This window comes from Saimiri boliviensis, chromosome 7 (genome assembly GCF_048565385.1).
Source record: "Saimiri boliviensis isolate mSaiBol1 chromosome 7, mSaiBol1.pri, whole genome shotgun sequence".
NCBI lineage: Eukaryota > Metazoa > Chordata > Mammalia > Primates > Cebidae > Saimiri > Saimiri boliviensis.
Genome location: NC_133455.1, coordinates 123,023,588 through 123,042,607, shown reverse-complemented (window position 1 = coordinate 123,042,607; position 19,020 = coordinate 123,023,588). Strand labels below are relative to the sequence as shown.

Sequence of the window (19,020 nt, the reverse complement as noted above, 5' to 3'; positions counted from 1 at the left end):
GGGTATTGCCTCCTAAGCCATTGGCAGCAATTCTGGGGGTCTCTGAAGAGAATTCTGGGCTCTGCTGGTGCAGCATGGGCCCTCCTTGGTGTGGTGAGCTAGGGGAAGGAGGACAGCAGGGGGCCAGTGATACTGTGTGGAAATAGAACTCCAAATTACAGGGCACCTAAGAATTTCTCACTGACTTTTGTTTAATAATTCAAAAAACAACATCAAATCAAACTTAAAGGAGGCAAAAGCTGTCTCTGCAGCCTTCATGCTTCCTAGAGCCAACCTCTTACAGAATCATGGCAGCAACCCCTCCTCCCCAGGTCACTAAGGAAGCTGGAGGACTCCACAGCTGCTTCAGAAAACAGACTGTCCCCAGGGAACACTTCAGAGATCTTGGGACCAGATAGGATGTACCTGGACCCCTGGAATTCCCTCTCCAGCCTCCAGGTCACGTGGGGATGTGAGCTGAAGCAGTACGGGCTTCCCTCAGCCTTCCTGTGTCCAGATGAGCAGCTTCCTGCTGCAGAGCTGCCCTCCCCGGCAGGTACAAAGCACAAGGCTGCGCATGCTTCTGTTCCTGTTCTGTTCCTGGCTCCTCGAGAGGTAGGTGACATTCCTCAGATGTTCTGTTTGTGCTTCCTGTAGTGTACAGGGGCACAAAAGCAAAGCAAGTCCCAGCATCAGCCTGAGAACCTGTCAATGTGTGACCCAGGGTTTCTCAACCTCGGCACTACTGACATTTGTGGCCCGATCATTCTTTGCTGTGGGGGACTGCCCTGTACACTGTAGGGTGCTCAGCAGCATCCCTGGCCTCTACCCAGTGGTAGAACTCCTTCCCCCAGTAACGACAACAGCAAAGGTCCAATGCCCCCCGAGGGCCAAATCCAACTGGGTTGAGAACCACTGGTATAAATGTAACTAAGGTAACTGCTCTGTGGTACTCTCAGATCAGAAAAAGACAAAACTGCCCCAGCACGGGACTGGCTCACTCCCGCCTCTTCCTGCTGTCTTCCAGGTATGCTTTGTAAGAAAGTGCACACTCACATCTTCATCAGGGACATTGACCAAGCACGCCTCTAGGTCCAGCACCACACCAGGCACTGCGGAGGAACCAGAGGAAACCCAAGGTGCGGTCCCCAGAAGCTCACAGTCATTCCGTGGGGGACAGTGGTAACACCCGAAACAGAAGCAACTGATCCAGGGCAGTGGGGAAAGTTGCATCATTCATCTAGTGAAGACCTACACTGGAATCGAGGAGTCATGCAGCAGGCAGGGGGAAGGCACAGAGGAGAGAAGGGGCAAAGCAGAAAATGCTGCTGTCAGGAGACAGCGGATGACACACTGCAGGCATCCGATGGCAGGGAGTAGCCATCACTGCCACCTGGCATGGCTTAGCAGAGCCATGACTGAGCTGAGCTGGGTATTGAAGGACAGGAAGACACCGGCCTTCTGGGCAGCGGGGACAGGGAGAGCAAAGGCCTGAAGGCTGGATGCCTGGCCTGCATGGAGGGAGCTTCCTACAGTACGCGTGTGCCGCGGAAGCTCCGAGATGAGTGTGGTGCACGGAGGGAGCCAGGACATGCTGGGTGAATGCAGGGTAGCGGGGCAAAGGTGGATTTGTTGGCGTCTGTGGCATTATAAGGCTAAAGCCCACAGCCCAGCCCACTGCTCAGGAGCCCTAGCCAGCCTTAGGGCGGGATCCAGATGAGTGAGACTCTTGGCCTGCTTCCTGGGGCTGTCAGAGCAGGAGGCGTGACTCAAGGCCTCCCCCGCTCAGGTGAGTCACATACCTGCAGCTCTCCCACTGTTGAAGCTGCTGCCTGGAGCCAGCGCCTGGGGCCACCCAGCCTCAATCCCTCAAAGCCCCAGGCAGGCCCCTCAATCCCCTCCAAGGTACCTTTACACGCTGGAGCCCCTCACTCGGGAGGCTGTCCCCCCACCCCTCACCCCTGCCTAGCACTCAGCGCCCCGACTCATCAAACCTCCAGCAGGTCGGTAGCCTGTGTGATGCCTCTGACCTGGCCTTCACAGCACTTAGCCTGCCATTAAACTGAGCAGTGAGCTTGTGTCTCTTCCTTTCCTTCCTCTCTGTTCCCCACCCTGTCTTGCATAGCAACCAGGGCAGGGACGCTCTTCAGGACTGTCCTGGGCCTGACACCAGCCCATGGTGGTAATAGAAGGAAGATGGTGAGATGCCAGGATGTAGCCCTCCCAGCTGCCAGCAGCCTGGGTCTTTGCGTTCACTTCCTCCCATGCCTTGAGGGGCACTGGGAGTGACCGGCCTCACTGCCTCTAGGTTCTGGGCAGCGAGAGGGAGCCGGCCTGAGCACCACAGTGGGGCAGGTGGGGAGAGCAATCCGGAGCCAGCAGAAAGGGCACCTGCCCTTCAGGGAGATGGAGGTCATTAAAGGAAACTGAACATTGGGAAAAAAAAAAAAAAAAAAAAAAAGACAACAACAAAAGGTAGCCTTGCTCTCGGGCCAAGGCTCTTTCCCCATACAAAGAAACGTCTCCTCTCCTTGTGTTCCCTGTTCGTACCAGGCTCCTTGTCGAGTAGTGCAGCTGATTGGATAAAACCCATGGGCCCCTCCACTGGCCTTGCCTCTAAAACTGCCAGCAGCCCCTGGTCCATCCTAAGGAGATCCCCACCCCCAGCTGTCTCCCTCCAGCCCACACTCCTTTCCCTGCTGGGTGAGTGTCAGGTGTCACCCATAGCCTGGACCTTCCCTGAGCCCAGCCATCCCAGTGCTATGGGCCGCTGACCTGTGTGGCCAGATGGGTGGGCAGTCCCCGGGGGCAGCTAGGGAAGAGGTGCTCATGAGTGGGGCTGAGCTATCCCCAAGCAGGGCCAATTTCCATCAATAGTCCTTCCCTCTCTTGTTTCCTCCTTTCTGCTCTTCCCTTGTTCCTGCCCAGTACTCCTCGGCTGCCAGTACTTACCCGGCTTCATCCCCCTCTCCCTGCCCCCTCCAGCCCAAGTGGGCCTGACATGCGTTTCAGACCTGTTGGCTGCTGCAAGAACACACCAGGGTCAGGGTCAAGCAGGAGCCTCCCTGACGGAGGAAAGCCAGGCGGGAATGAGGAGGGTCCCACCTTCCCTGCGTGCGTGCATGGCCAGGAAGCCAGGCAGCACCTGCAGCAGGGCCATAAAGCCAGAAGGGCAGCCCCAAGCCTGGAGGCGGCCAGGCAGCGGTGAAGGGAACTGAGAATCCCTGCACGCCGGGCGCAGTGGCTCACGCCTGTAATCCCAGCACTTTGGGAGGCCGAGGCGGGCGGATCACAAGGTCAAGAGATCGAGACCATCCTGGTCAACATGGTGAAACCCGTCTCTACTAAAAATACAAAAAATTAGCTGGGCGTGGTGGCGCGTGCCTGTAATCCCAGCTACTCAGGAGGCTGAGGCAGGAAAATTGCCTGAACCCAGGAGGCGGAGGTTGCGGTGAGCCGAGATCGCGCCATTGCACTCCAGCCTGGGTAACAAGAGCGAAACTCTGTCTCAAAAAAAAAAAAAGAGAATCCCTGCAGGGTCATGCAGGACAGAAAATGGGCACGGGACTGGAAAAGCACACAGAATCACCTTTCTCTTCTCTGCCTTTGCTTCTTCCTGAGCCTTGGTTGCTGCTGTCCAGGCTGGCTCCTGCACCCTAGCCATGTGGGCATGTTCTGCTCCCTGAACACAAATGTCCCACGCCTTCCTCAGGCTCCAGCCTTTGTGTCTGCTCTCCCCTCTGCCTGGAATGCACCTCCCTCCTTCTTCACCTGGCAAATGCCTGCTCATCCTTAGAGACGCCCCTCAGGTACCACTGCCTCCAGGAAGCCTTCTAATTTCTAGGGCTTAACCCATAGTTATACTGATAGCACAGCACTGTAGTCACTCGTTGTCCCCCACCAACTAATAACTTTGAGGACAATAGTTGTCTTACGCTACTTGGCACCTGGTATACGGCAGGTATTTATACATATTGGATGGGTGGGTGGATTACTGAATCGCCAGCAGTCCAGTGAGGAAAAGGATGAGTGGGGAACTCGCTTCCATCAGCCGGCAAGGCTGGGACGTCCAGAGCTGCCGGTGAGAGAAGGAGGATGGCACAGGTGACGGGGGTCCCTGGCAGCTATCTCTACCACCCCCAGCACTTTGGGGAAACATGGTCATAGGAGTGTCCTGATTCCTGGCGGTGACCCTCTTCTCTCCTTGCTCCTACTATTTCTGGCTGTCACTTATCATCTGGTTGAGCTGGTGGCGGGAGTTCTGGCCCATGTGTATTACCAGAGGGTGAGTGAATATTTCCTCCTCCTCCATTCTCTGTCCATGCCCCGATGAAGCAATGTGTGGGGACCCCGATGAAGCAATGCGGGGGGATAACAATGTGGGGGGTGCACTGTGATGAGGGAAGCCGAGGCAGGCACAGGGGTGGCCCCATTTCCCACCCTGGCAATCCTCCACACACGTGGATCCCAGCTGCTGGTCCTGGCTCCGGCAATTCCCGGATTCCACTGATAGTGCTGTCTTCCACATGGGAGTTGGAGGGGGGGGTTCCCGTGGGAAGTTACGTCAGCCCTCTCCCCTTTCAAGAATGGTCTAGAGGATGAATCCATCTGTCAGAGAGATCCAAGAAGAAAGGCCTGGGCCAGGATCCCACGGAAGACTGTGAAGTCAGGATCGGGTCTTGCCTGCCTGGATTGGACAGGGACACAGTGACCAGTCCCATCCGCTCCCACCCTGCTGCCCTCTGAATCGAGAGTTTGAGGTCATGACCAGGGTAACATTCAGCTGGTAGAGACAGCACAACCCTGCTGGTGGTTTAAGCCAGTGCTGGAATGGTGCTCACAGGGTAACAGTTGTAAGTATTTTGAATATCACCTCTTAATGGAAATTGAGATCAGCAGACATTTCAAAGTTTCTGGTGTCTAGCCTCACCTCTGCCTCCTGCCAGCTCTGGCTGCGACCCTTTACCCGAGCCGTCTCCCGGCCTCCCTCGGCCCTGCGCATCACACCTGCACCCTGACTCAGGGCCCAGCTGCTGTAACTTCCTCTCCGTAGCCTTCTTCTGCCCTGTTTCCCACTGACAGTCATCACACCGTCCACAGACCACAGTGCTCTAGAGTTAGCTGGGAGGCCTGGGAGCAGGCCTGGCTGGTGGGCAGGGGTGGGGTGCTCCTGCTGATGCCACCTTCACCACTCCTCAGCTGAGTGATGAACAGAAGCAGCGCTTGAGCTGGACTCTGATGGAGAACTCCAGGTAGGCTGGAGCCACACAGATCCCCACCTCTGTAGACCAGCTGTAGCAGCAGGTACACTGTGCCCTATGCCCTTGAAGGCCAAGGAGACACAGGTTCAAATCCTGACTCTCGTCTTTCCTGTCTGTGTGACCCTGGGCAAGTTACCTACCCTCTCTGAGCTTCGGTTGTCACATCCCTAAAATGAAGTGTCTTTGGGGTGTGAGCATTAAATTTGGTCACATCTGTAAAGTCCCCACCACCATGAGAAGTGCCTGTTGAAGCCTGATTCCTTTCCTTCCCTCTCCCTGACTCCCTCCTCCAAACCCACCCCTGCTGCCTTCCCGTTCTGGGTCCTGGTGGGCAGGAAGCTGGCAGTGCCAGGAGAACTCCATCTCCTGCCAGAATCTGGGCCAGGCGGCCTCTCTCAGGGCTTCTGTCTGGGACTGCCTTCCTTCTTCCCTGGGGAGCAGGGAGCTGGGGCCCCATAAGAGGGAGTGGTACCAGGCAGGGATATTTCAGCGAAGCCACCGAGAGAACGCCCCAGTTGTGAGCCAGCAGGCAGAATGCTGAGGGACAGAAAGGTGGTCTCCTTTCCAAGAAGAGACGCGGCAGATCCCTCCAGCGAGGCCCACCATCCTGCCAGACATAGGGGGCGGGCAGAGGACCTCAGAGCTGCGCTGTCCAATACACCAGCCACCGCCCACATGTGGCTATTTACAGTTAAATTAAACAAAATCCAGTTCCTTGCTCACACCAATCACATTTCAGGCACCCAGGAGCCCCAGATGGTGAGTGAACGCCGAGCTGGGCAGCACAGATGCAGGACGCTGCCTCCATCGCAGAACGTTGCCTCCATCGCAGAACGTTCTCCTAGACAGCACTGTTCCAGATCCCGAGGGGTTCGTGTCAGAAAATCCGAGGCTGCTCTACCCGCCTGCTCTGGTTCCCCTCTCTCTGCCACCCCACTCCCCACCCCCACCCCCTGGGCCCCGCGGGGAACGTCAGGTAAGCTGGGAGATCCAGGAGCATCATGGCTTAGCTCGGAAGGCCCCACCCCATCTCCCCAAAACTCAGGCCCAGCTCCCATTGGCAGAGGGGTCTCTTGTCTGAAATAGTGGCCTGGGGCACACGTGTATACACAGGTGCACACCCACACACACACTCATACCCCACAGGCTTAGCCCAGGACGGGGACGTGCCGCACACACGGCTAGGCAGCCCTGTGCAGACTAAGTGTGCACTCGCTGGGCTGCGCCCGTGAGGACCTGCGCCAGACAAGAATAGGACAGAAGCCCCGCCCTCGGCCTCTCTCAGAAAGCCAGACACACAGCAGGCAACGTGCAGGCAGCGCGGGGCTGGGGCACCCTCAGAATAGAGAGCAGGGGAGGTGGGGAGGGCTCCGAGGGGCGTGGGCAAGGTTTGCTTAGCCAGAGAGGATGGGAGTGGCATAAGGAAAGGTGCAGCTGAGAGCAAAGGCCGCATCGCCCGACGGAGACCTACGGGGCACCAGCGCACGCAAACACACGCAAACACCAGCCGCGAACAGTTAGAACCCCAGCCTACATCTACCGTGGGAGACTGAGCCCTGAGAAAGCAGTGGCTGCAGAGCCAGGGCCAGCATCGGGCCCTCCAGCAGCACCCCGTGGATATAAATGACATGGTGACACCACCGGTATCCACACAAGGATGATCACAGAAGTTCTCTCATTCACTGCGGGCGCTGCGCCAGGCTCTCTTCTAAACTGTCTTTCAGTCCTCACAGCCACCCAGGGTGCAGGTACTTTTGCTGGCCCCATTTTACATGCACACACAGCCAGAGGCACAGGGATGGGCAAGGCCATGTGCCTCCCCGTCCTCGCCTTGCCAGTCCCTGCCCGGTCGGCTGCCGTTATGTTCGGCCTGGATGCCTGGCACCCACGACCAACCCTGTGGAGGATTAACCCCTTCCTTCTCTGGGGTTCAGGCACAAGTTTCTGCTGTCCTCTACTTAACTACAGTAAACGCAACTCTGCTTCAGGGCAGGGCGGGTGCCTGACTCATGTTCGTTCACTCCAGGCACGTGGCAAACCTAGCACACCCACACCCACCCCCACACCACACATAGCCTCCCAGCTGCTGTGTTCTGTGGTGGCCTGTGTAGAGACTTGGAATCTCAGTGCCCTGACTCAGAAGGCAGGAAGTGACCTGAGTCCGCTGTCTTTGAATTGCTTCCTATCTTGGCTGGCACTTCCCTGCCCTGGAGTGGAGCAGACGACCCCAGTCCCCACTCAGCACTCACGCCGCCCCCTCTGGCCAACACTGGCCTGCCTGCACCATGACCTCTGGGACACCCTTTGTGCCCCTGCAGGTCTGGGGCTCTGTGGTTTCACCTGGGAGCCTCTGGAGAAGCTGGTCTCTGTCCCTGTGTCCTGCCTCCTGGATGGCCAGGGTCCCCTTGCCCCTTGTGGCTTGTCACCACCCTGTGTTCTGCCATGCAGCAGTACACAGCCCCACTCTCTGGGAACCCTCCCCCCATCCATCTTGCCCACCTCGCAGACCTACCCTATCCCCAGGACACCCAGCATCATCTCCTTAAAGAAACTGGAGGGCTGCAAAAGGCAGCAGATAGGTGTCCTGCGGGCAGTGCTGGCCCCCACCAGCTCTCACAGGGGAAGGGAGAGATCACAGGGAGAGCAAAGAGGGGTTGGCTGAGTATTTGAATCCTGTGTCCTCAGCCCTGGAACCCCACACAGGCTTCTCGCCTCCAGCCTCTGCCTCCCCCTGCAGTTCGAGTGCTGTGGAAGCAACAGCTCCGTGACCGGCAGCACAGTGCATACCTGCTGTGGCGGGAGGTGAGAGACCCCAGAGCCGACGGCTGCTGCAAGGCAGTGGTGGCACTCGGCAGCCAGCCGGCCCACCCTCCAACATCTGCAAGGCGGAGATGAGTGCCCAAGTGCAAGCTGGAGACAAGGAGAGGGCCCCAGCCTGGCTCCAGGAGTCCACAAAGGGCCGAGTCCGGCAATGGGCGTGGGAAAAGCAGAGCACACATGCTCCTTGGCCATAAGCCCATGGTGCCAAGCCTTCAGAGGCTCTACAAAGCCCTGGGACAAGCAGCTCTTACCGGCATAGTCCAGGACACTATGGCATGTCACTCATGAAACCTGTGAGCCATTCAAGGCCAGGTCCAGCCCATGAGCCCTCTGGTCCACTCTCTGCCTCTGCCACATAGAGCGGGACGGCCAACCCTTCCTCCCCACCCGTGCCTGCTCCTGGGCCAAAACCATGTCACCTGCCCTTCCCTTCCAGGGAGGCTGCCTCACCAAGCTACCTGCTACTCATGGGGGCGGTGGGTGTCGGGGTGGCCTGCCTGTGGGTGACTTGCAGTTGGGGGATTAGGAGGAAGGTATGTAGAAGGGCTCTGAGCCCCTCTCCAGTGGCCAAGATCTCCAGGAACTGGGCTGAAATAACTGGCCCTTGGCATGTCCTTGCCCTGCCCTGCTCTCTTCTCTCCCCTTTCCTTTGCAACCAAGGGTGAACCCCACTCTCAGTCTGTCCCCCACAGAACATGAAGGAAGGTGCCTGAGGGTCAACATGAACTCCTAAGCAACAGGGGCATAGGAGGAATGTGGTTGTGGGCTGGGGTACCTGCTTGCACCTTGAGTGTGTGCGTGTGGGGATGAGTGTGCCGGCCTGCCATGGTGTGTGGGGGTCCGTGGGGGTTGGCGTGCTCCTGGGTCTATGTGGTTGGGGTAGTGTATGCACGATGTGTTTAGGATGCTTGTGCATGTGTGAGTGTGTATCTGCACTCATTCCTCTGTGTATGTGTGTGTGTGTGTGTGCGTGTGTGTGTGTACCGTCAGCCCTCCATATCCACGGGTTCTATATCCTTGAATTCAACCAACCATGGATCAAAAATACTCAAAAAAAAAATGGATACACTGAACATCCTTGTCATTACCCCCTAAACACTAAGCGTAACAACTATTTACATGGCATGTGGGTTAGGTATTACAAGTAATCTAGGGATGATTTAAAGAATACGGGAGGATGTGAAGAGGTTATATGCAAATATTGCACCCTTTTATATCAGAGACTTGAGCATCAGTGGATTTTGGAATTCAGAACAACTCTGTGTGTGTGTGTATATGTGTGTATGTGTGTGTGTGTGTGTGTGCACGTGTGTGTGTGTGCATGCATGTATGTGTGTGTATGTGTATGTGTGTGTGTGCATGCATGTATGTGTGTGTCTGTGTATGTGTGTGTGCGTGTGTATATGTGTGTGTATGTGTATGTGTATGTGTGTGTGTGTGTGTGAGCACCCACAATCCCCTTATATATGCACCTCTCTCCCTGAGGATGGGCAAGGGCATTGGCTCCCATTTCTCCTCTTCCGCCCAGTCCCCCAGCTGCCACCCAGGAAGTCAATGTCACTCTCTCCAGCTGCTCTAGTCAAGGGTCTCGAATCTGCAGAGGCGAGAGCCCTTCAGGTGTGGGCTGTTCTTCTAGAAGGAGCACAACAGCCCTGCTGTCCTGCCCAGCCCTTCCCCGTCCAGGGCTGTGAGCACTGGCTAGGGAAGAGGAAGAGTCGCGCTTAGGCCCCAGAAGGCCCAAGGCCAGTCCTGGCTCTGCTCCTGTGTGACCTGGAGCTACTTAACTTCCCTGGCACTCAACCCTTCATCTACAAAATGTGCATAATTTCTTCAACCTCCCAAGGTCTAAATAAGAATAAGGTGATGCCTGTGACCCACTTGCAGGGCCCGACACACAGGAAAGCCTGCTAAGCCTTTATCTAGTTGTCTGTAGACTTCAGAGGATTTCCGATACTTCCACTCGTTGTGTCCACACAACAACTGAGACCCAGGCCAGATGAGGAGTAGTGTTCTCCTCACTCTACAGATCAGAAAGTTGAGACCCAGGGAGGCATCTTACCCAGGGTCTCACCCCCTGAACTGGCACCCAGGTCTCCTGGCATTGGCCCTTCGCTTTCTCGAACTCCCTACCCTGGCACAGAGGTCTTGGGAAAGAGAAGCAGGGGACGATGGCTTTGGCTGGCTTGGAGAACCTTCCAGCACAGGGTCCATTCAGATGATGGGGCCAGCTACCCACATCACCTGTGGGCCTGGAGGGGCCAGTGGCAGCCTAACGCGCTCAGAGGAGGGTCCCTAGCCTTTGGAGAGACACTCATCTCGGTTCTGCCACCTGCAAGTTGTGTGACCTAGAGCCAGTTTTTTCATCTCTGAGCCTCAGTCACCGGTTTGTGAAATGGGGCTGACAAGACCTCATCTGGTGGCCGGGTGGGAATTAGCAACACACATGTAAATACTTGGCTCATTGCTGAGCAGATAGCAGGTGTCGACACATGACACCATCATTTCTATCATCTCTGCAAGGGCACACCGTCTCTCAGAAAAGAAGCCCCAGGTGCTCCCTGGCCAGACCAGCCTGCTCCCCGTCATCCTCACCCACCTGCAGGGCCAGGGAGCCCAGGAGGCATTAGCATCGCTCCTCTGCTGCGCCTCCCCAGGGCAGGTCTGCTGTCCTATGTGCTGAACCCCAGAGGAGCCACCACTGGGAGCTGGGGCAGGGCTGCTCTGTGCCGCTGTGCCAGGCCCAACTGAGGTTTCCAGAAACCTGTGACTCCCCTGCAGAGGGGGCCTGCTCTGTATGGACGCGACCAAGCCTGCATCACTCTATGTCTTCCTGACCTCCCCGGCCCCGAGAGCCCATAGAAGCTACAGACGAGGGCAGTGAGGTGGAGGGCAGGCAGTGGGGCTGCAGATGCCCTGAGCCTAAGGTCCAGGTGGATGGAGTTGCTGTGTAAGTCTGACGCAGAGGAAGCCAGGTCACTGGGCAGTGGACACTTCCCCCCATCCCCAGTTCACAACCCCCACCATGCTGTCTCGGTTCCTCCATGGTCACTGTGGAATGGCTTCTGGTGGTGCTCAACCCCTTGCCCTGGTCCACTGAGCCAGCCCAGCAGCGGCCAAGCCTCGAGTTAGAGCTCCCTCTGGCTGCCAATGCTGGGCACTACACTGCCCAAGTCCCAGATGGGCATAAGGCTTGAGAAAGGGCTGGTGGTCATCCTCCCCAGCAGGTAGACACCAGGCACCTACCTCCCCCACATACCCACCCTGGTACTTCGAAGACCAGTAGCCTTGAGCTACCCTTAGGGTTTCCAATAGTTTCAAAACCATCTAGCTCATCTTTCGGGAAACTTCCAAGATTAACGTTCTGATTTTTCAGTAAGGTTCTCACCTCCATGATCAATTGCCTTGGGATCAATGTCCTGCACCATCCTGGCGTGTTAACTCCAGGTGGCCTGCGAACCACCAGATGGTTTGTGAACACTGAAAACTGAGCAGAATTTCAGCCAGGTATTTGGCAACACGTCGTTTGCTGCCTCGTGGACGTGTGGACCAGGCTCTTATGCGCTTAGGGGAAATCATGGCAGGCTGGAGAACCGCACTGCAGAAGGGAAATGAGAGGGCTAACGTGGAGAAAGGTTCCAGGAGTGGCTGTGGCCTTCAGACTGAGACCTGTCGCTCCACGTTTTCTCTGGTGATGGCTGAAACCCAGGAAGCATGCTGATCAACCCTGATAATTGTTGCCACATCTGCCGAAATGGCTGATCTGTGGAGTGATAAAGCCAGCATTGAAAAAATAGCCTGGTGGATGGGAAGAGCGTGCTGAAGCAAAGGGTAAAACATTTTAGCAGAGTGAAAGTCCTTACATTTAAGCTTTGTCTTCTTTTGTATTTAAGCCCATCACAGAGGGAGGGTACCTACCTGAGTTAGACAATAGGGTGCTGTCCACGGAGATACGGCCTGGAACTTCATTGACAGAAATCATGGACAGAGCCAGGGTGTGGGAGGTGAAGGCTCAGGCCACCTTCTAGGTGGTATCAGGCCTCCACAGAGTCACCTGTACATTGGGATCACCCGGCAAGCTTTAAAACTACCCCCGACCCAGGCCACACCCCAGCACAATGCAATAAAATGGTCTGGGGCATCGATGTGTTTGTAAAGCTCTCCAGTGATTCCACCGTGCAGCCAGGTCCTGCATGTAGCAAGGGGCACGTGGAACCTGGAAGTCAGATATGGCAGAGATCAGGAGATGGGGCGCAGACAGCCTCCGTACCGTCTTGGAATGCCCAAGGCAGTCATTTATGGGTGCAGGGGAGTTTTCCTGAGGTTCCAGAGGTTGGAACAGGCACAGTAGGTGGAATTTACAAGGACACACATTCTAGAAGTTTTTAACAATTTGAATTGTTGTGTTTTCATTGTTCAGGCCCCATTGCCACAGATTTCTTGCTCAGGCGCTCTGGGCTGAGGCCTGTGCTTGGGTATTTTTAAGCCCCCCACGTGGATCGAATGTGCATTTGGGGTTGAAAACCCCTGGACCCATCTGATTCATATACATCTGAGGACGCCCACCGCAGAGCCACTACTGAAGGTCACACAGCTGCTGTGGCAGAGCTGGCCAGGTCCCCAGGTCATGGGCCTCCTTCTTCTACACCAGCTTCGCCTCTTGCGGGTGGATTCTGAAGGCACTCTACTTCGAGGTAACTTTAGAAGCTAATTTCTAGAATATTTTGGCAGGAGAATGTTTTACTAAAAATGTTATAGCAGGCTGGGCTTGGTGGCTCACACCTGAAATCCCAGAATTTTGGGAGGCCAAAGTGGACAGATCACTTGAGGTCAGTTCATGACCAGCCTAGCCAACATGGTGAAACCATGTCTCTACTAAAAATACAAAAATTAGCCAGGCACAGGGGTAGGTGTCTGTAGTCCCCGATACCTGGGAGGCTGAGGCAGGAGAATCACTTGAACCCAGTAGGCAGAGGTTGCAGTGAGCTGAGATCATGCCACTGCACTCCAGACTGGGCGACAGAGTGAGACTCCTTCTCAAAAAAAAAAAAAAAAAGTCATAGCAGCCCAGCTCCACCGCCCCGTCACACACAGTGTCCTGGGACCCTCCACCTGGGGACCTGCGGAGGAGGCTGAGGGGCATGTACTGTGTGTCCACTTTGCAGCAGGGCCGCTGTGCGCCAGGTCCTGTGCCCTGTGCTGGAGCCTCGTCACAGGCAGGGTGCCATCCCCTCTTCCAGAGAGCTTCCACTCAAGGGAAGGGGACAGACAAGAGTGTGGCAGCCACAGAACAGTCCTAGGTGCTGTGTTAGCAGGAGTCCTAGGGTTAGGAAAGCAAACACCGGAGTCCCTAACCAGTCATGGAGGTCAGGGAAGACTTCCTGGAGGAAGTGATATAGAATTAAGCCCAGAAGGATCTTGACAGGAAGTGACATGGGAAAGAGCCAGGGTGAGGGAATAGTGTGTACAAAGCTCGGCTGGCAGGGGCAGCGGGGGGCTTTATCCTGAGGGCCCTGGGGAGCCACTGCCTGGCCTCTCAAAAAACGGGGTGCTGGAAAGACTAGGTGCTATGCTCTTTGTTCCCGTCATTCAAGTTTTTAAAGAATCTCACTGAGGAAGCCCTTGGGCCGATATATAGATGGTATGTATTCCTATTGGTGTGGGAGGATTTGAGGCTCAGAGCGGGGTGTAACTGCACCCAAGCTCACACAGCCCATTGCGACAAGCCCCCAATGGGACCTAGCCCACCACCACTCTGACATGCTCACACTGGAAGATGGAAACATTTCAAGCACAGAAAACTCACAAGACAGTCAAGATTGGGATCCGCAGGTGATGAAAAGGGAAACCAAGCAATCACTTTGGCATGACTTCCTGGAACCTTCCTGGCCCTTCCTTTGTGTTTTCTGACGACAGCCAGGTGCGACTCAGAAACCCCCTAAGAAGCTGAAGGCATGATGGCTTCCCTGTTAAAAATGTCCCACGTGTGGCCGAGTGCCACATGCAGGCAGCCACCAAAAGAGAGCACCGGGCACCATACAGCCGGGCCCCAGAGCCCGGCCCCGCCCTGCCTGCTGGCTCCAGCACCTGCAGGGACATTGTCCCGTCTTGTCTCTGCTCGCCCCCTGCCGGCTGCCTGGAGCCATCCACGCTGCTTTCTCAGGGATCTGGTGGGTCAGTATCCTATGCCTTCCGTGTGATTTAGGGTGGGGGTATGCGTGTGTGTGTGCACACACATTGATGAGAGCATCCTGTACCCCTCTGCATGACTCCAGGTGGGGGTGAGCGCATGTGGACACACACTGATGAGAATCTGACACACACACCCACCCTTACTGGACCTCTCCAGGGAGCACCCTGGGAACACGTATCTCATGCAGAGGTGTGTCTGCTAGGAGCCTAGCTCCTCCCGCCCGCCCCCGGCGTGAGATGTACACTGTGGGAGACCGGGACATTGCTTACAGCACCAATCTGGGCTGGCCCAACAGCTCCCTTCTGGCCTCCCCCTTAGCACGAATCAGAAAGATCCAGAAAGTGCACAGGAAAATCATCAACCCATAAGAAGGGGACAGGGAAGAGGGTGCACTGCGTGACACTCCCATGGGTGGAAGGGCTGTGACAGCCACTTGCTTAACCTAGTGCAAGACAAAATAACTTCCTAAGCCACCTTTCAGCTGTGACCCAGAGGCCCCGAGGATGATTAACACCGCTCTCAGCACCGAGACTGTGAGCTGAAGGCAGTGGTCACACGCCCCGCTGTCCTCCAGGTTGGGAGGGATGGAGAGGAGAGGAGGGGCAGAAGCTACCTCCTTCACTAGCCTTGCAGAGAGACAAGTGCGTACAGCCCACACGCACCTTCACCAGCCTGCCCACTGCATCCAGATTCGCAAGGCAAGGTCAGGACAGCCACAGCTGCTGGAAACATTGGGGAAAGCCGGGTGTTGTTTCTATACTTAGGGGAATCCACCTTCACCCCAGGTGGCACGGGATAGTCACAGGCTAGAGCAGCCCAGTGCCCCTCTCCTGCAGAGCCAACAGCATGTCATCATCATTACCAGGATCATGGTGACATTACCCCAATGCATGCTGGGGTGGGAGGGAGAGGAAAAGGAAGAAAGAGGCGGGGAGGGCCCATGAAGAGCCAGTGGGGAGAATGAAGGTCCTCTGTGTTTTAGAAATGGGAAGTGAGACGGGGTGGAGAGCGACCTTCCCAAGCCTGCACGTGCTTCGGGCAGGATGCTCCAGCTCCTTCTCGTTCAGCTCCTGGTTGCTGACAGAGGGGCTGGCAGACAGGACTCCCGGAGCTGGGCTTGGCACTGCATTCTGTGCTTGTTGTCAGAGCTGGTGGCAGCTCTAGGGGCTCCTCCCAGAGTCTCCATTTCCCCCATGGCTCTTGCACATATCAGAGCATCCACAACGGACCAGAGTTTCGTTCTGGAGTCTGAGGGCAGCAAACTACAGGCAGTGTCCCAGAGAAAAAAAGGCTGCTTCAGACAGCTCTGATGAGGGAGCAGAAATACTCGGGATCTCATTAAATCAGGCCATCTCTGGAGAAGCCCCAGGACCACAGACCCACAGCATTGACTAGAAGCTTATTAGGGAACGAAAACTCTTAAGCCCCCACTCAGGCCTGCAGAATTGTAATAAGAGGGTCCGTGGGTGGTTTATGCCCATCAAACTGTGCAAAGCCCTGCTCTTGGACAGTTCTCAGAGTGCGGTTGCCCACACACACGGGCATCACCTGGGAACTTGTTAGAACTGCGGGCGCGGTGGCTCAAGCCTGTAATCCCAGCACTTTGGGAGGCCGAGGTGGGTGGATCACGAGGTCAAGGGATCAAGACCATCCTGGTCAACATGGTGAAACCCCGTCTCTACTAAAAATACAAAAAATTAGCTGGGCATGGTGGCGCGTGCTTGTAATCCCAGCTACTCAGGAGGCTGAGGCAGGAGAATTGCCTGAACCCGGGAGGCGGAGGTTGCAGTGAGCCGAGATTGTGCCATTGCACTCCAGCCTGGGTAACAAGAGCGAAACTCCGTCTCAAAAAAAAAGAAGTGCGGAACCTCAGGCCCCACCCCAACGTGAACAGGAAGCTGCCCTTTGTCCAGGCCCCAGGGGACTCACATGTTCACCGGGCGTGAGCAGCACTGCTCCAGGGCCCTGAGGGCTGGCAGCCTCAAGGGCTTCTGATCTCTCTTTGCTCCTCTGCCCTCTCCACCTGGCAGACCTGTGGGACGGTTCTCATCTGCTGCTTGTACTGAAGCTCTAGCGACATTTTTAAGCATGATCAACTTCATCCCTTTCCAACTGCCCGCCAGAAGGAGAGGTGCCACATCCACCTGCCAGGCCTGCAGTGTTAGCACCAGCTCCACGAGGGCCACAGATGTCCCCTCCTCTGTGTCCAGCCCCTGAAAATGCACCAAGTGCCTTAGACCACAGCTCCCCACCTAGGCAGAGACCCTCAGCCCCCTCCTCTCCATTTCTGAGCCCTTACAGCCAGAGCCTGGGCAGGATAAGGACCCTCATCAGGCACGGGGTCATGAGGGACTACAGGAGGGTGACAGATGGGCCCCTCCCAGCTCCTGAACCTGGGACAAAGGGCTGAAAACCCGGGTCCCCTGGGACGCCTCAGGATCCCCACCGGTGCTCAGAAGCCCTCGCCTTGCTGCCGCCTCTGAGAAATGCATGGGGTGGGACAGGTAGGGGTGACTTCCCGTAGACGATCTAGCTAGCCCTTCGACCTGCCCACTCCCCACACTGCCTCACCTGGAAAGCCGTGTCCTGCTGGCCTCACTCCTTCCTGTAGGGCCTGGAGGTGTGGAGGTCTGAGGCAGGGCACACAGGCTGGGTGAGACTGCCAGGGCAGGGACGTGGGGTGTGTTGGCCACACTAGCACACGCTGCACCAGCAGCAGAGCCCTGCACTCTGCCTAGTGGCCTTCCCGGGAGAAATCCCTCTGGGAGACCCTGGCCCCAAGCCCCAGCCTCTAGTCATGTGCCCCTCAGAGACCTCCTGGTCAGGGCCCTGATTCTCAGGAATGCCAGAGGGTTTTTTGTTTTGGAGGCAGGCTCTTGCTCTGCCGCCCAGGCTGGAGTGTCATGGCATGACCATGGCTCACTGTAGCCTTCACCTCCCAGGCTCAAGTGATCCTCCCAGCTCAGCCTGTTCACCAGCTGGGATGACAGGCATGCACCACCACACCTGGCTGATTTTTTAACTTTTTTGTAGAGATGGGGTCTCCCTCTGTTGCCCAAGCTGGCCTCAAACTCCTGGGCTCAAGCAGTCCTCCCACCTTGGCCTCCTAAAGTACTAGGGTTACAGATGTGAACCACCTCGCCCAGCTGAGGAATGCCTGGTTTTAAAAAATATCTTCAGCTCCTAATGTTGGGTATAAAACTCATGCCAGAGTGGACTAAATCAAGCCCTGCAGAGATGGAGCGCTGAGAATTGGGCTGCTCTGAATAGAGGTGACCTGCCTGAACCTCACTTTTCCTGGGATCCCCTCTCCCCAGCCCTGTGGCCACCACCATGTTGCTTCCGGAGGGTCTCCCTCTGCTTCCCTTTCCCACCCGTCCCAGACTGGATAGAGTCCCTTCCTTGGGTCTTCTCTTACATCTCTCTTGAACTAGGCAGGGAGTTTTCAGGAAGAATTTTCCCAAATGCTAAAGGAGAACAGAGAGGAAATCTTAGGAAATATAGAGTATTCATGCTGGTAGTCTCATGAAGGCTAGGTATCAACTCGCACGACAACCAAAGGGACCCCCAATGGCTATTACAAGTGGGCACCTCGAGCACCACATGGGAACCCCACACCCGGCCTCCAAACTTCCCGGGTCCTGCACTTCTCCCCAGAGGGGGGCCCTCTTCCTTACCCCCATGAGGCACAGCACATTATGATGTGAAGGCCGAGGCTGGGGGCGGTCACACCTGTCTCTCCATGTGTTTCAGCTCCCAGCCTGCTGAGCACAGCCCTTGCTGACCTGGGCTGGCCCTGGAGGAGGGGTGTGCTTGCTCCCATACACAGGAATGGCCTGCAGGCCTCTCACTGCAGTCACAAACATAGCCCTGAACTGTCAAGAGACTACACCCTCAGAGCGGGAAATACCCATGTAGAGAGAGAAAGCCAGCATCTCAGGACAGACTGCCTCCTCTGCTCCAGGGATTCTCCAGGGCCCATTAGGAGGCTGGGCTGGTTTATCTCCTCTGCCTAGAAGGCCCTGGGTTGACCAATGTGAACACATTAAAAGGAAGACCAGCTTTCCCAGAAATGACTGCACCACAGCTGAGATCCATGGTGTGGCGTGATGATCCTTGCTGTCCTCCAAGCTGGGATTCATGCAGATCATCAAAAACTCATCGCGACTCCCAAGTGCTCTGAAGGGCTACATATCAACTGACAAGACCCACAGAGTGAGGGCTGAAGAAAAGAGAGGGTGCTAGGCCAGGGTGTTGCTCTTCCTGGTGGAACACGCAGAGAGGCAGCAGCGGGTGGGGGACTGTGGCTTGACCTGTCTGCCCTAGCAGGGATGGGAGACAGAGGTGGCAGCAGGTGGCTGTGCACAGCTTTGTCGCTGAGGGCAGGCCCAGGAGCACCTGCCCCATCTGCCCTAGCCCCATATAATGGGTTGGGCTAGCCTGACTCGGGGTGGGATTCGCTGATTCCTGCCCTGGGGGTTGTCCAGCCAGATTTCCACTGGTCCAAGCTACAGAAAGTGGTAGGACAGCCCAGAGCTTCTTGGAAATACATCCTCCGTGTCCAGGCCAGCAGCCTGGGAGATGAGACGGGGTTGGAAGAAACAGAGGTCCAGGACGGGGCAGGTTCTGCCTGGAATGCACAATGGCTGCAGTCCAGAGCCCAGGATGCAGCCCCAGCTGGGTGTGGCCATTCTGCTGCCCAGGGAGGGGGTGGATGCCCAGGCCAAGTCCTCCCAAGCCCCTGCTTGGAGTTCCTTGCAGTCATGAGTT

General features: G+C 56.3%; 1 protein-coding gene across 2 annotated transcripts in view; it reads left to right on the top strand.

Annotated features, from left to right (window-relative positions):
* The window catches only part of LOC104649958 (uncharacterized), a 56,388-nt gene extending 54,347 nt beyond the window's left edge, over positions 1 to 2,041 (top strand). The window contains exons 3-4 of one of the 2 annotated variants that reach the window (XR_012518614.1): positions 312 to 594; positions 1,007 to 2,041. Coding sequence is in view for 1 of the 2 variants with exons in the window: in XM_074403399.1 (XP_074259500.1) it covers positions 312 to 319 (8 nt within the window). In the remaining variant the exon portion in view is untranslated. Of the gene's footprint in view, positions 1 to 311 lie in introns of both variants that reach the window. The other variant, XM_074403399.1, reaches the window with a different exon arrangement.
* Positions 2,042 to 19,020: the final 16,979 nt, after the last annotated feature.